The sequence below is a fragment of the Drosophila sulfurigaster genome, chromosome X (genome assembly GCF_023558435.1).
Source record: "Drosophila sulfurigaster albostrigata strain 15112-1811.04 chromosome X, ASM2355843v2, whole genome shotgun sequence".
Classification (NCBI taxonomy): domain Eukaryota; kingdom Metazoa; phylum Arthropoda; class Insecta; order Diptera; family Drosophilidae; genus Drosophila; species Drosophila sulfurigaster.
Window position 1 is genome coordinate 15,090,516 of NC_084885.1, and position 17,370 is coordinate 15,107,885.

A 17,370-nucleotide genomic window follows, 5' to 3' on the forward strand; every position below is an offset into this window, starting at 1 on the left:
AGAAAAAATTTCCTTCTTAGCAGTTTTCAATATTCAATATTAACATACAAAATTTATACTTTTTTAAAATTTGAAATTTAAATTACATCTCTATTTAAATTACTATTTTACACAAAATTTAATAAATTCATTTTTAAGGCAGGAAGTGTTTAAAAATGAATATCAAATATTTCAATAATTTCAAAATTTCGAAATATTAAAAATTAACAAAAAAGAATACAAATGGAAGCGACAATCGAGCAGGGATCACTTTAAACTACTTCCTGAAATTTCTTTGTGGTTTCCAAAGAACAAAATTATTTATTTTCTGCTACACAAAATCAAAATCAACAAAAGCAGCACTAAACAAAATTAAAAAGTGATTTAAAAATGATTGAAATATAACTCGAGTACTTTCGCAGCATAAATTGACCCAGAAAAGCAAAATAAGTAAAATGAAAAATTGTTTGAGTTTCGAAATTCTTGAAAATGAAATATATTAAAAGATATTGTTTCAATTATTTGTTTGACTTTTTGTGTTGTGTATGTAGATCGTGTAGCTATCTCGCTCTCACTCTCACTATCGCTCGCGATGGCGTAAACAAACAACGAGTCGTTAACATTAAGCAAAAGCAATAATAAGCCGAAAGCCGAAAGCCAAAAGCACAAAAATGCGAAAAGCCAAGAAAATTCAAATCAAAATAATTGTTTAAACAAAACAAAAACAATAATTGCAAAGTGCAGCGTTGATTTTTCAACAACAAATTGCCTTTGTTTTTGGTTGTTGTTATTGTTGTTGTTGTTGCTTATTTTCATAGCTTTTATGTTAACAGTCGGACGAAAGAAAGAAACAGAATACAGACAATAGAAAATAGAAAATAGGAATCGGAAAACAACAACTAAGATAATAAAAAAAGCAAAGGAAGCAAAGATTTTGGTATTCTTATTGTTGTTATTTCAAATTCAAATTGCAAATATTTTATTGCATAAAGTATACGTTGTTTGTGTGCCTGTGTGTGTATGTGTGTGTGTGTGTGTGTGCTAGCCATATATCATTTCGATTCCATGTGCAAGCACTAAATTCTTGAACATAAATCATTTATACGCATATGCTAAACACACAGACACACAGACGCACAGACATCGCATTCTTTACATAAGCAAACATCACTTTATTACAGCAGCAGAAGTTCAAAGTACAAAGTACCCTCCTTTTGCCTTGGCCAATCTTTTACGATCCTTAGACAAACAAATTTTAAAAAAATACGTTTCGACTTTGAATCATTTTGCACACATTCCCATTTCCCATTTCCCATTCACACAATCGCACGCACGCACAAAGTTGATGTACTGAACTTTAACCTTATATGATATATATATTTTATTATTCAGATTCATTGGCACACGCACCGTGACACGTGTGGCAAACAAAAGGCAACCCACAACGCCATTGAACAGCATCGCCAGCTCCAACGATGGCCACGTCCAGCTGGAGATTGTCTCGCAGCCGGAGCAACAGCATCGGGCTCGCTACCAGACCGAAGGAAGCCGCGGCGCCGTCAAGGATCGCAGCGGCAACGGTTTCCCCATTGTCCGGCTGACCGGCTACGATAAGTCTGCCGTCCTGCAGGTGTTCATTGGCACGGACATCGGGCGTGTGGCGCCGCACATGTTCTATCAGGCGTGCAAGGTGGCCGGCAAGAATTCGACGCAGTGCAACGAGAAGAAGGTCGATGGCACCATGGTCATTGAGATTGATTTTAAGCCCGAAACCGACATGACCATCACCTGCGATTGCGTTGGCATACTGAAGGTACTTTACTTCACAACATTCACAACATTCTTAACATTCATTTATATACTGTACTAAACTGCGCAAATCGTATTTCTTCTCTGGAATGCAGGAACGCAACGTCGATGTGGAGCATCGCTTTCCGGAACATCTGGCGCAGAAGAACAAGAAGAAGTCGACACGTTGTCGCATGGTATTTCGCACTCAGCTAACTCGCGACGATGGCACCTCGGAGACCCTGCAAGTCTGCTCCAATCCTATCATTTGCAGTAAGTGTCTCTTAAAGCTCCAATTACAATTCTTCAACATATATGTATACATAAATGCAATGCTCTTCTTTAATTTGAAACAAGAAAATTCCAGAAAAGAAAAGATAAGGATAAAGAAAATTATTGAAAAGATATTTTTGTATGATATATGGTCCTTAGTAAGCAAGTATGTAACTTACTGCTGTTTAATGTTTGCTTGACATTTTCAAATGCTGATTAGTCACTTTTTAGTTCAATAAAGTAACAAGACAGACGATCAAATACCAGGCGAACAGAAATCAGTAGCAAGCAGAAATACAAACATAGTCAGTAAGCAAGTGACTAACCTATAGTATTGCTTGCTGATATTTTACATTTGCCTGGAATTTTAAATGGGTATTCTTCTCAACTTTCGTTTCAACAAAGTAACAAGTCAGACGATGAAATACCAGGCGAATATAATTGAGAAGCAAGTAGAATTACGTGCTATTCAGTTACTTTACGTGATTGTAGTTATTTTTGTTGTTGGCCGCTTCAAGGCGCAAGAAACGGCTGAAAAAAACCAATTCAACAAATTAAATACCAGGCGAACAGAAATCCGCAGCAAGCAGAAATGTAGCAAATCACTTGGCTCACCCTCAAAGTATGCTACAAAAATCTGTTAACATTTTGAAAATACATTTTTATGATACCCAAGAAACGATAGATGGCGCCACTCAATAACCAAATGACTTGCTGCATTATTGCTTGCTGTTGTTTTATGTTCTCCTTACATTTTCAAAGGCGACCAAAATTCAGCAGCAAGCAGATATACAGACATACTCAGTAAACATTTGAGTTGCTATATTATTGCTTGCTGCTATTGTATGCTTGCCTGGCCTTTTCAATACTTATTTTGCCACTTTTTAGTCCTTCAAAGTATTAAGTTGTACGTTCACATACCAGGCGAACATAAATGTGAAGCAAGTAGAATAGCCTGCTATTTATTTACTCCACTTGGACGTAGTTGTTATTGTAATTATTGTTGTTGGCCACTTTAAGCTGCAAAGAATGGCTGAAAAGTGCAATGTCAGCAAATGAAATACCAGGCGAACAGAAATCAGTAGCAAGCAGAAATACAGACATACTCAGTAAGCAAGTGACTAAAGCTGTAGTATTGCTTGCTGATATTTTACGTTTGCCTGGAATTTTAAACGGGAATTTCTTCTCAACTTTCGTTTCAACAAGTCGGACGATGAAATACCAGGCGAACATAATTGAGAAGCAAGTAGAATTACGTGTTATTTAGTTAATCCACACCGTCGAAGATATTGTTGTTGTTGGTCGCTTTAAGCCACGAAGAAAGGCTGAAAAGTGCAATGTCAGCAAATGAAATACCAGGCGAACAGAAATCAACAGCAAGCATATGCACAGCAAAGTCACTTGGCGCACCCTCAAAGTATGCTACAAAAAATGAAATTTAAAATTTAAAAGTCCTTTTCAGTTTGAATAGAATTTTTTTGATTTTTTTTTTTTAATTGAAAAGAAAATAATTTTGAATTATTATTTGAAATTGATTTATTGTTGAAATTATGTTGTTTTAGGAGATAACTTTTATATTTTCGAAATTAAAAAACCTCGTGATGCTTAAAATAAATATTTTATTATCATATTACTAATTTAGAGCATTTGTCATTCATTTCTTTAATTGAAATTTATTTTTCATAAAATAAATAGTATGATATGACACTACTTATCTATAAAAATAGTGACAATAATTTAAGATTACGAATTTGAAATCTTTGTAAATTACTTTAGCACTCTACAAGTTGATACTTTATTTACTATTGGTATTTTTTGCGTTATATTCTTCTTACAGCTCAGCCACCCGGTGTGCCAGAGATTTGCAAGAAGTCGCTCAACTCCTGTCCAGTCGATGGCGGCTTGGAGTTGTTCATCATTGGCAAGAATTTTTTGAAGGACACACACGTTGTGTTCCAGGAGACCTACGACAGCGTTAATGCCGACGATCCGGCAACGGAAATCGCTGTGCGTCAACAGTTAATCGGAGGTACAGCCGCACTTTGGGAGCAAAGTGTGCTGCCCGACAAGGAGTATTTGCATCAGGTAAATACATTGAATTTTCCCTAATATTAATATTGATTCATTAATAACGAAAACATATTTTTGTATGTTTTAGACGCATTTGATATGCACAGTGCCGCCGTATCTGCATCAGAATCTGCTGAAGCCGGTCAGTGTCCAAGTGTCAATTATGTCGAGCGGCAAGAAGAGTGAGCCCCATAATTTCACCTATACACCGAAGGGCAGCTATACGACGCTAGCGGCGGCCAGCACGTTAAGTAGCACAATGCACAGCCAAGGTATTTATTTGTTGACTATTTCTACCTACAAAATGACAAACCAACCAAAAGAAAAGACAAGAAAAGAAAAAAGACAAGAAAAGAAAAGAAAAAAAAAAAGAAAAGCAAAAATGCCCCCCACAGGCATCATGAATCATAACCGTAACAAGCGCGATTCAAACATGATCATACATATAACAACAATACACTCACACATTAAGCACAACAAAAAATTATAAATGAAATATATATATAATAATATATAATATATATATATATATATTGTATATGAAAAGACTAATCCGTCAGGCAGTCGCAGGCAGGTTGAACGCAGTTGAATGCACTATATCGTTAGCCTATCTATCCAATTCAATACATACATACATAATTACTCGTACATACATATATATATATACATATATCTTCTATAACTACTTTATTCTCTCGTACACTCGTGCATAAACACCTACTATGTATGTATGTATCAACATCACAACATTCAATAAGTATGCGATTTTAATCGTTAGCTCAATTAAAAAGCAAAACTTCTTTCCTTTTTTTTATTTGCTCAAATAAAAACAAGTTTATCGGTTAGCTAATCAGATACGTACTAGTTGAGCCAATTGAAAATCAATTGAAAACAATTTAAGAGAAAAACAAAACGAAGAAACCAAGAAAACAAACCAAAGCATAAATGATAATCTACTATTTAAATTACAATAATTTAAAACCTCTTATAAAACACTTTAAGCCTTCATGTGTTATTCTGCGATCAAGAGATTAGCATTTAAACTAAGAAACTAGAAATTCATTTAATAAAAAGTAATTTCTGTCATTCAATTGAAATAGTTTTTTTTTTTTTGATTATCCAAACTTTTATGATTTCATATTATCAGTTATTATAATTTTTAAGACATTTAAGACATTAATATTTCATTTAAGTGGGTTTGCACTACCATCGTCCTGTTTTAAAACTTTTCGGAATGGTTTCATTGCATTTTTTTTTTTTTGCATTAAGCATTTGCCGGAATGAAACAAAAAATCGATACAGAATAACGCATGAAATTATAACAAAAAACGATCATATAATATTTAAGTAAACAAATTTTTAAAGAACTATGAAAAGAAAACGAAATATCTAATATATTTAAGGTAAATTATATGCAATTGTTAGGGACCAATGTTTTCACAGGGAAAACGCAATGAATAAATTATATTCATAATCATAATAATAATAATATAAATAACAATAATAATAATAATAATATAAAATAATGATAATCATAACGAAAGGCGACGCTACCAATATCGATGCGACGCTACACAAAAATCTTCCTTCCAAGCTCACAACTTACGGAGAGTTTCCAATATGCGAAACTAACTCTACTACTGGCTGAACATTTTGTGAACCGATATTCAACTGAAACTGAGATCGAGATCGAGAAAACTGATCGAAACAACTCTGCGGCGTGAATGTGAGAGAGGCGATTTTTTCCAAGTTGTACAGTTATTTGTTTTTGCTTTTGGCTTTCGCTTGCATTTTTCTGGGGGAACGTTATGAAGCAGCAGCCGAAAGAAGTCCATCTTTACTTTGAGAACTGTTCACTTTGAGTTGAGTCAAGTTTGAGGGCAACGCGTTGCTTAAGAATTCTTCTTCTTGTCACAAAGATTTGCTCATGAGTTGGGAGACATTTTTGCAAACATGTTCGCGGTCTCGTTTTGGCAGGTGTTCTGTGTGTATGGCTGCCTGTGTGTGTGTGGATGTGTGTCTGTATGCGAGTGTGTTTGTGTGTCTGTATGCGAGTGTGAGTGTCAGTTTGTGTTTGAGTGTGAATGACATTTTTATACGTGCGACATGCAGAGTTTTCTTGATCACGTTTCCTCCGCCCGCAAATGAAGCCAGCGAAGCCTGCAGCAAACGAAGAAGAAATCGATAATCGATAACCACGATAACCAAAAACAATGCAACCATTCAGCAGCGACAGCAAATGCAGAAGAAAATCGTAATGAAGAAGATGAAACAGAAGAAGCAGAAGCAGATGATGAAGATTAAATTAAATTAAACAAAAAAAAAAGAAGGCAGCCATTATCATTCTTGTCAGGGCCCCCGGCAGGAACTTTTTCGCAACACTAATTACAAAAAAAACCAAACCAAACCAAAAAAAAAAAAAAAAAAAGAAAATATATAAAAATATTTTTACTTTATTCTTCCTCCCCCCTTCTCTTAGCAATTTAGGTGCTCAATATACTATATAGTCAAATATGTAACCATTTTGAGTGCTATAAAATGCAATAAAGAAAAGAAATCTAGTCAAGAACATATCCCCCAAATTACAAAAAAAAAAACAAGATACAAATCTCATGCCAAATATAGAATACATAATCAAATAAGCCACAATATTAAAAGGCAGAAAATACAAATGGAATACTATAATTATATGCACACACAACAAAAGGGTTTGAAACCCTCAAAAGCCATAAAACAGAACATAAAACAGACAAGCCAGAAAAAAAAACGTTTACTGATGTTCAGGATAACTGCAGGGAGCAGATCATCGATCCACAACAGCTTTACGTCTCTTGGACACACGGCCACGGAACGATCAACTTTAACGTCACAGCCCAGCGATCTCATCATCAAGCGCCCACACACCGACACATGGAGCTTCACTGCACCAATTTTTTAGGGTACTGGTTATACAAAACAAAACAAAAACAAAAAAAACCAAATACTGAACAAAACTGAGAAAAAAAAGTATTCAACCACTGACCTCGTTTGACATTTCGACCACCACATTTATATGTCTCCAAACAACTTATATATAAATCTCCATAAAACACATATTTTGATACATTAATATTAACCCCAAAAAAAACCTATCTATACATACTATATTTATTTACATAGTTAAACGATTCCCAAAAAAATAACACACAGCTCAAACTTCAAATATATACATAAGTATTTTAACATGCATATCGATAGTCCGATACATTTTGCAGCTTGGCGTTGCCACATTACTTACAGCGTGTGCGCTGTTATCGTCCACTGCATCGATAGATTTCATAGCGCAGCGCACTTCACGCTTTCAACTCATCTCGATACAACTTGCGATCAATTCAAAATGGCGCGCGTCCAACATTTTGTTATGTCTCACAAATTCTCATGCTCATCAACGATTACAAAAAAAAAACAAACAAAAATATTTTTTCTCGTTCTCAAAAGTTTTCAAGTCGCTGGAAATACACAAAAATAAAGGAAGCTGAGGAAAATCCATATATATTAGTCTCTTCTGGTTATAGTAATTACACGATATTATATTCTGATTCTGACCAAGTGGTTTTGAGGCTGATCAACTGCACACGAAACGAAGGAGAAGAGAAGGGTGCACACACACACACTCACACTATTTACGTTCTTTAAGAGGTAGTGATGGGACTCACCTAGAACGAGTGGAATTTCAAGCATTGCTCGCACTTCAGAGCCTCAACATTACGCCTAGAGAAACCTCAACGAAACAGTATTGTAGAATACAGAAATATGAAGAAATTGTATTTTTATTGCAGTTGGTGTTGGTGCGCAGTTGTAATTGTCCTTGAACCACACGGGTCACAATGCTATATAGCCAATTTGGGTGTGGGGTCTATATGATATAATATAGTACTATGAATAATATCGCACACAATTCTCTCGTAATTCGTACTTAATCATTTAGCATTATCATACTAACCCTAGACCTCAAAAAAGAAAAGAAAACACCACACATACACATACTACAATATGACCTTTACCACCACACACAAACCAAAAAAAAAACCAAAATAATAATATAAAATTCCCTAACTACATTTATAAGCAACGCATTAAAATATTTAGTTGATAATGATTTTAGTTTTTAAAATATTACAATTTAAGCTACGGCTGGAAATTGCCACGGAAAGCGAATGTTTTGATGAGTGTGAATAGTTTCGATTGCGAGTTCGAGTTTTGAGTGTTTTGAGTGTGCGCTTTTGAGTGTCATGCATTTGTTTGTAGCTTCGCGTGCGTTCGCCTTGTGAGTGTTGTGATAATCTCATGCTTTTTGGGTTTGGATTTCATCACAAAAAACACATGGCGTGTACTTGATTTTATTGTATGTAGCTTGGCGAGAGTTTTTTTTATACTTTTTGCGGTTGTTGTTGTTCCTGTTGATGATGATCAGACTTTGCGAGTGAATGTGTGAAGCTTAAAGCAACTAATGAATGAATGCGTGAATGTGAAGAATTTGATTGCATTTTGAAAGCGAGCGAGGAACGAGCGATTGTACCTGGCAATTTCCCAGCAAAACTTATAATTATAATCGTATCATAAATATGCATACATACATACATTCTACTACTATAATATATATACATATATAAATACGCTAATAACTAGCCCGTAAGCTCTAGGCCTCAGTTGCCTTAAGTAGACGACCCAAAAAAAAAACAAACAAACAAACCAACGAGGGCTTGGCAAAGAGAGCAAAATGTTTTCTAGTGATAATTTTAGCGTTTAAGTTCGAGTTTTTTTCGATAGTTTTTAAGTCTTAGGCAATGCAAACATTTGCTCTCTATGCCGCACACCCCAAAAAACATTTCCCTCTTACTCACTCACTCACTCTCTGTCTCTCTCTCTCTCTCTCTGTCTGTCTTCTGTCTCTGTCTCTTACACTCAATCTTAGTCTACTACAAACCTCCCAAAGAAAGCGTCGCCCCTTTTTGCGCTGTTCTTTGTAGTGCAATAATTATTATTTAATTACATTTGTTATTTGTTTTGATTTCGTTCGTCGAGTTTAGTTTTATAAATATTCATTTTTTTTATCCACCACCGACCAAACCCCTCAACCACAACCACCACCACCCCCTAAACCAAGCCCCTCCACAATAAAAATCTGCCCAATTGCCACTGCCTGTGTATTAAAGACACAATTCTTGTACTTGTAGATGTTGGCAGTTTCATGGACACAAGCAGCGCACCCTCCGCTGCTGCCGTCGCCGCCGCCTCCGCTTGGGACACCTCAGCCGCTGTGGCGGGAGCCGCGAACGTGGTGGAGACAAAGCATGAGATTGATTCAGGTATGATGCCGCCACCGATCACCACACAAATACCGATGGGCCTGCGACGTTCCTCGCTCTCGGGTGCCACGCCGATGATCACCGATCAGCAGCTGGTACAGCACTTGAGCGTTGCCAGCGCAGCGGAGGCAGCCCTCAAGAGCGAACTGCTCGACGAGAACAGTTCGCACAGTCCGCTAACGGGTGAAGCATCGCTGCACTCCCCAGAAGCTTTGAATCCCTGCAGTCCGAACACGGCGTTGCAGTATCATGCGCACTATGCGCGCAAAACGAGTCTGGACACGATCATGTACGATCAGTCGAATAGTCTGCCCGGTTTCCCGGTGCCAGCGACAGCAACAGCGGCCGCTGCAGCCACCGCAGCGGCTGTGGCCGCCGCCGTTGATTTGGATCCCGCTGCCGTCGCGGTCGCCGTTGAGTTGGCGGTGAAGAACGAGATCGTGAAGCATGTGGTGCAACAGCATCAGCAGCATCAGACGCCGCAGCAGCAGCAGAATTCACAATCGGCCGCCGCATCGGCAGCCAATGTGCACAAGTTCATCGATGATCTGACCAAATCCACATCGGTGGTCAACAGCAATGGGACAAGTGAACCGGCGTTGTTTACCACCTCGGCGGTGATCGATCATGCACTCACCGATATACTGCAGCAGAAGGTGAATGTGTTGACGCATCAGCATCCGCATCCGCATTCGCAGCACGGACAGCAGCTGCAATCGTCGTCGGCATCGCCAACGAATGTGCTGAAGCGCAGCATTTCGCTGAGCAGCAGCAACTCGAGCAACAATTCGCTGTCGGGCAGCGAAACCTCGCCGAACAGTTCGCCCATCACCCAGGACATCATACTGAACTCGGAGCCAGCCGCCGCCTTGGGCGCCGGACTTCCGCTGCAACAGTTGGCCGCCGTCCCGTCGGCTGGCGGTGCCAGCGGAGCGCTCTCGACGGACATCATCATGAATCCGGCGGTGTCGCCATCGACCATTCTCTGTTCGGCGAATGGCGCTGCGACGGCTGTGGTCCCGAACATCTTGGCACCGCATCAGGTGACGATGGCCAATTCCATACTCAATGATATCGCTATGCAGGCGGAGCCAACGCAACAGGATGCCGCCGTCGCTGCGCTGGCGTTGAGCAACATTATGATGAGTCCACCGAATGCCGATGTCGTTGGCGATGCGTTGCCACCGACGCCCGCTGTGATGCAACCGGAAGTGGCAGCCACCGCAACGTCGACTGCGGTCAGTAATATGATCATTAAGGCGGCCGCTGATTTTATAACCACACAGGAGCAGGAACAGCATCACTACAATCATCATCATCAGCATCATCAACAGCAGCAGCAACAGCAGCAGCAGCATCATTCACACACACATTCGCACACACATTCGCACACACATTCGCATCCCCAGCAGCAGCAGCAGCAGCAACAACAGTCGACGAATGCGGGCGCCAACAGCGCCGATCCCTTGGTCAATCTGCTCTTGAATCACACGAAAACACCGGAAACTGTTGCTGCCGAAGCGGCTGCCGTCGCCGTGGCTGCTGCCAGTTTTCCCGCCCTGTTGCCGGTTGTGCCCGTTGTGCCGGCACCACAAGAATCTCTAATCGTTGCCCTCGCCTCGGAGAATGCGTTGCAAAAGTCGGTGGCCACCGCCGCTGTGACCACCAATGGCGCCGTGATGACCCAACAGGCATCGGCGCCCAGCAATGCCGGCAGCATTCTGCCCGCCGCTGTTGGCGCTGTCGCTGCGGCTGCTGCCGTTGCTGTGCAGCCGCCGATACCACAGGAGTTGACCACGATGTCCGATCAGGATCTAATCAGTTACATCAATCCGAGCACCTTCGATCAGCGTGAGTTGTTACACAATTCCGATCTTCAGATTATTATAAATTCAACTCTAATTCGAATCTTTTCTTTCGTTTGCAGTTTAAACGGCAATCACAGATCAACAAATTTCAAACTATTGGATTATTTTTCATCAAAACAAAAACTAAGCGGGAAACCACACAGGCCTAAATCCTAAGCATAGACATAGATACACACACACACACACACATCCACATTTATATGGACCAAATTTTGATGGTAGACAGAGAAGAGATGTCTCTTAACACCAACACACACACACACACACACGCACACTTTTTATAGTTATAACCACAATTTGTTAAGCTCTAGAACCTGTAGGATTTTTTTTTTGTTTTTGTTAAACTTAAATTGATTTTTTTTTACAAAAGTCAAATTATCTCAAAAATGATAACGACTGCCATATGAATACATGAATAAAAGAAGTAAAATATCAACAAAAAATTAAATAAAAAAACACACACAACACAAGCAACTAAATAATAAACAGACGCGTAACAAAAAATTCAAATATTATGAAAGAGCAAATTTATGTTTAATTTTTTATTTTATTTTTTTTGAGTGAGAGAGAGTTGCAATTATTTACATCGATTTATTTTTAGTTTGTGTATTATTTCGTTGCGTTTATTATCCCGAAACTTTCTGAAAGTTGAAGTCTGATTTGTTTATGCAAATATCATTTGAGTTTGCAACATATAAAAATAAAAACAAATATATATACATATATAAATATTTTTTAAACATAATCTTTTTTGTTAAGGGGTTTGCAAATCAACAAAACGTTTAAGGAAAGGAAAACACACAAAAAGAAGAGAAGTAGAAGCGAAACGAAACGAAACATGTATAAATATTTATAGCTACGAAAATGAATATGCGAAAATTCCAAAAGACTTTTTTATTTAAAGAAAAACACAACCCAATCTTTTTTTTTTTTGTGTCCTACTGTTAAAGTTTTAAATGTTTAAATTATATATCGAAATGAAAACGAGATACAAGATGAAGATAAATGAAAATGAAAATGTAACTAAAAATTATTATTAACATTACATATACATATACATATATTATTACTATTATGCGTATGATTATATTACTATTATGATTATTGTAAACATTACTATTAGTCGTTGCTATATTTAGACACGTAGTCAGAGTTACCTAACAAATCTTATTACATGCAGTTGTATCCCTATCACACACACACACACAAACACATATATATGTATATACTTTATATAAAGTCAACTCTGGGCATTACGTATACGACGTATGTTCTTGTCTCCTGTTTAGTATTACAACAAAACTCCCCCCAACAAAAAACAGAGAAATTCGATAAACTAATTGGAAATTGAATTCCAAAATGACACTCGCGAATCAATCAACAATAATAAAAGCAAACAATAGAAAAACCCTCTTTACAAAAAAAAATAAAAATAAAAATAACAATATGCATTTGTATACCTCTAGCTAACCATTTGTTGTACGATATTTATACGTAAATATTTATTATACATAATATTAAAGTTTAGAATTTGATTTTAAAAACGAATTTCGCCGACAGTTATTTGAATATAAACAATAAACAACAAAGAAAAACAAAACAAAACAAAAACAGGCTGCTACAATTAATAATTTCGATAGAAATCACAAAAATGAAACAAATCCCACAAATGGACGAAGGAATTCAAATGCTATTAAGTGTTATATAAATGTGTAAAAAAAAAACAATCTCAGAGATTGCATATATATATATATATACATATTTTGCGGTGATTTGCAACCGAATAAAGATTTATATAAATATATATATATGTGTATCGTTACCTTCATTTTTTTATTGTTGTGTCATTTGGCCGAAAGCAAAGGAACAGGGAATTGATAAAGAGGGCTGAAAAAATATAAAGAAACATTGTTATACTACATGAAATGAAATGTATTTATGAAATATATACACTTATTACAATACAATAAGAAAGAAAAAAAACGAAAACATAAAGAAACTAAACTGAATGTATTTTTGATGTCCTTATTGCCGCAACTTAAATGAGAAACTCTATAACAACGGAATATATATATATATATATTTGTATACGCCCACAAAATCGTACGCGTTCTTTCGTATCCGTATTCTGAAGGTACCATGCATAATAATAATAAAATACTTGATTGTTTTAAACTAAAGAAAGGCGCAGAGATCGCATAATCATATGTTATACTTGTATTGCCATCTCTTTTTACTGCACACGAACTTGCAGCCCCGTCGTCTCACTCTAATTGATGTGAAAATGAAAAATGAATAAAAATCTATATTATAAAAATGAAAGTTGAGTTTGCTAATTACTTTTAAATACGCAAACCAATGCGTTTCTTGGGTCGCCTAGGATCCTGCGACGGACGATCCTCTAGAGGGGACTGAGACTGCGTTTGAGTTTGTGTTGGTGTTTGTGATTGCGACACCTCCGCTTGGCGATGCAACGCATCCAATTGTTCCATTTGCTGTTGCAAAATCGTATGCGTTTCAATGCCATCTTCCGTTGGCTCGATATTCTCCTTCATCATAATGGCATAGTTGAGCCAATATTCTTGATATCTCGCCGTCTCCTCAGCATCATCGTAATCGGGTCGCTGAGCATCGAGTTGAGTATTAGCTTTGATAAATATTCACAACACTTTCAACTACTTACACGCGAGTTCATTTTGCATAAACTATTTTCCTTTTAAATTGTTTACAAAATATATATATATTCAAGCAACGCTTTTATTTTTTATAATGCTAATAAACTAGCACTGCACAAACACGTACATATGTATATTCAATTTAAAAAACAAAGTCTACTTAAATGTATACAAAAAAAACAAGCTACAATTTGAAAATAAACTCTGTTGTGGGCAGCGCTCGCTTTGCGCCATGCGACTGCCGTATCCAATCCGTAATCACAGTTTTTACATTGCTTGTGCCAAAGTGCTGACGATGCCATTGCTCAAAGTCCTCGGTGTGCAGGCGATCAGGACACACAAACACATGCGTCACCTCTCCATTCGCTTCGTCAGCCAATTGTCCACCATGCTGCATAAAAAGCAATCTTGCCAATTCGTCTGCTTTGCGATTGTAGAAACAACCCGAGAATTTGGCAAATATATTTATACTTCTGTCACCCAGCAGCTGCATCTGCAATTTGTCCAACTCAGCTTGCCCAACATGCACATCATTCAGCTCCTGATCAGTGATATCCTCCAGCACTTCCTGCAACTCCTCAACGCTACACAGCACATCGGTGTAACTATCGCCTAGCTTGTCAAAGCTCTTATCAAACTGCGCCTGCAGCGCAGACGTCGCTGACAACACATCCTTGGGCCGCAGCTCGATCTGTTGCTTCTCGCAGACGCGCAACAACCAATCGAGGCGCAAAATATCATTGGTACGCGGCTGTTGTTTCATTAAACGCTCCACCAAATAGACGCGATCACCGCAAATGCAAATGCACTTTGGATCGTTGGGCAGCGGATTCTGAACGATTGTGCCACCATTTTGGGCGGCAAGTGACTGCAGCTGTTGTTTGCTGTGTCCACGCCGGCCGCTCAAAATACAAAAGCTGAAGCCGTCGAAGAGTTGTGATCCCCGCACCAAAGGTTGGGCATCGTAACGCTTCTCGTAGGCGGCCAAACCGAGGCGACTTCGCTCCGAGGGCGTCATCTTTTGACGCTTGCGCTCCGACGTAAAATCACTGAGATCCACATGTCGTTTATTTAGTTTCTTGATTGCTCCACGACCCTGTAATGTATGTGCATTCAATTAGAGTTAAATTTAAGCTAATTAGTTTGCTGTTCGACTTACCTGACATAGCTCTGTGTACTCCTGCAGGGTCATGCACTCGTTCCACACTTTGTCATCGCGCATGAGCTGCGTGCGTGGAAAATGCAACGACTTGGCCGTGTAGAATGCTCCATTTGGTGTCAGATCAGCTGCCTTGACTTGCAGCACAATCGATTTATCGGGCTGTATCCAGACATCGGGCGAACCCTCCTTTTCGTTGGGTTTATAATGATACCACAGCGGCGGCGGTTCAGTGCCAGATTCATGCCAATGCGGTTTCAACTCATGATGGAGCACGGCACGCTGACGCGAATTGTTGGCCACACAGCCAATGCTGTAGACTTCATCGCGACCGTGTTCGCCGGCAGGCTTCAGCACGCCCAGCAGAAATGATTCAATGAATGTACGCTTGCGATTGTAAAAGCCACCAATGATGAGCACATCGAACTCCGTGATGAGTCCTTCAATATACTGCAAAAACGAAAGAAAAGGAGTTAATACAAATATTCATAGGAGCATGAAAATGGGCAACTCACGTCTGCCTTATCCTTGTACCAACCGCCGCCAACACGTACTCCTGGCTTATAGATGGAGTTCTGTTTCTTGAGCACAATGCCCTCGGCATTGGAGTCGAGCATCTGCTGAAAGAGTTGATTGAAGTGCTCCAGCGAACTGATCTTTTCGCCCTTCATTATCTGCAGCACGCCCTGCTGTTCGTTGAGCAACTCCTGCAGCTTATACGCACGCTGCACATACGTCATATCCAACAGACTTTCGCCATTCAAATACAACAGATCGTAGACAACAAAACAAGGTCGCCAGCTGCGGTCCGGCTTCAAATGTTTCACATCTGTGTTTTCGCCCTTTTCGCGGTATCGCAACTGTTGCGTATCCCAGATCATCATTTCGCCATCCAGTATGATGGACTCCATGCCCAGGGGCAGCAGTGTGCGCAGATCTGGCGTCAAAGTACCATGTTCGTAGCTGTCGCCAAAGCTACGCGTATAATCGGCGCCATTTCGAGAAATGTACTTAAACCGATTGCGTGCATAATGCAACTGAAAGCGTTCACCATCCATTTTTCTCTCTAGATAGAGCACATCCGACTGCATTAGTTCCTCAATTTTGCCAGGAAAGCGTTCGCACAACATCGGACGTATCTGCTGAAAGGGTTCGATGAACGTGTTCAAATCAATCACCGGATGATTCATTGTGCTGCTCGTGGATGGTATCGCATCCGCTGACAGCGTTAGTTTGTTATCCGCCAGCAGATTGCAAATGCGTCCCAGATCTGTGCAGCGCTGGTACATGTCCTTTGCCAGCGGATCGAGTAGCCCAAAAATACGCTGCTCGCCAATGCCAAGGCCCATCGACTTGAGCAGAATGCGTATGAGCCACTTTTGCTCCTCGGGCGAAGCAAGCTCTGTGAAGCGGATGAGTTCGCGTTCCTTGACTACAAAAGAACGTTAAAGAGTTAGAGAAAAAGAGGCGCGTCGTCAGTCATTATTGCTTACTCGTTGTATCCTCGTTGGCTATGAGATCGAGCATCTCGTGAATTTGCTTCAGTGTCAGATTGCTGGGAGCGTTGAAGCAGCGCGGCAAAAGCACCGCATGAACCACATCGCCGTAGTCACGAAACGACGACCAACTGCGATGCATCAGACGCGTCGCGTCATCAGCTGAAAATCAATATTTATATATTATTAATTTGAACATGGGGTAAGAAAGAACATTGCACATACAATCTTTGGGTAGCTGAAGAACGCGTGTGTAGAGGCGACCCAAGGCGGTGATTTGCAGTCCATAGTTATCGCGGCCACGATCTGCGCTGGGTATCAACAGCCTCAGAACCGAGTAGAAGCTGCTACGGCCATCCTCAGCTTGGGCAGCCGTTACATTTACGCTCTGCCGAAATGCGGTGCGGTGTTTGCAGAAGGATTCGTAATAGCGGCGCAAGATTAGTTCTTTGCGTTGTGTATTCTTTGCCGCCTTGACGCGCTCCATCATCTTGCAAATATCCCGAAATTTAATCGTGTTGGCGATATCCGTTTCCATTGTCTTAATTGTATTCTGCTGATTTCACCATCAAAACAAGTCGCACACAAATAATCAGCAACAAGTAGATGTGTAGTGTGACCGCACTTGAATGGCCACACTGCTGCCTGCGCTTATCGCCAGAAAATATATCGATTTTGGTCTTCAGGGTGACCATAGCCATTATACGCATGTAC

At 39.4% G+C, this 17,370-nt stretch overlaps 2 protein-coding genes across 6 annotated transcripts in view; one reads left to right on the plus strand and one right to left on the minus strand.

Annotated features, from left to right (window-relative positions):
• LOC133847831 (nuclear factor of activated T-cells 5) overlaps positions 1 to 13,324 on the plus strand; it is a 54,204-nt gene extending 40,880 nt beyond the window's left edge. For all 4 annotated transcript variants that reach the window (XM_062283077.1, XM_062283079.1, XM_062283076.1 and 1 more), the window contains 6 exons: positions 1,372 to 1,792; positions 1,884 to 2,040; positions 3,878 to 4,125; positions 4,199 to 4,382; positions 9,327 to 11,309; positions 11,386 to 13,324. In XM_062283077.1, coding sequence (XP_062139061.1) covers positions 1,372 to 1,792; positions 1,884 to 2,040; positions 3,878 to 4,125; positions 4,199 to 4,382; positions 9,327 to 11,309; positions 11,386 to 11,390 — 2,998 coding nt within the window. In that variant the 3' untranslated portion in view covers positions 11,391 to 13,324. The remainder of the gene's footprint in view (positions 1 to 1,371; positions 1,793 to 1,883; positions 2,041 to 3,877; positions 4,126 to 4,198; positions 4,383 to 9,326; positions 11,310 to 11,385) is intronic.
• LOC133847833 (DNA ligase 4) lies at positions 12,970 to 17,299 on the minus strand. 2 transcript variants are annotated; one of them, XM_062283082.1, is made up of 7 exons: positions 16,882 to 17,299; positions 16,654 to 16,818; positions 15,676 to 16,592; positions 15,161 to 15,610; positions 14,010 to 15,097; positions 13,667 to 13,950; positions 12,970 to 13,213 (listed from the first exon to the last, which is right to left on the minus strand). In XM_062283082.1, exons 1-5 carry the CDS (start codon positions 17,192 to 17,194, stop codon positions 14,186 to 14,188), a joined length of 2,757 nt encoding a protein of 918 aa, XP_062139066.1. In that variant the 5' UTR covers positions 17,195 to 17,299; the 3' UTR covers positions 12,970 to 13,213; positions 13,667 to 13,950; positions 14,010 to 14,185. The 2 variants fall into 2 exon arrangements, with proteins under 2 accessions (XP_062139066.1, XP_062139065.1); XM_062283081.1 differs by having other exon boundaries at positions 12,970 to 13,595.
• Positions 17,300 to 17,370: the final 71 nt, after the last annotated feature.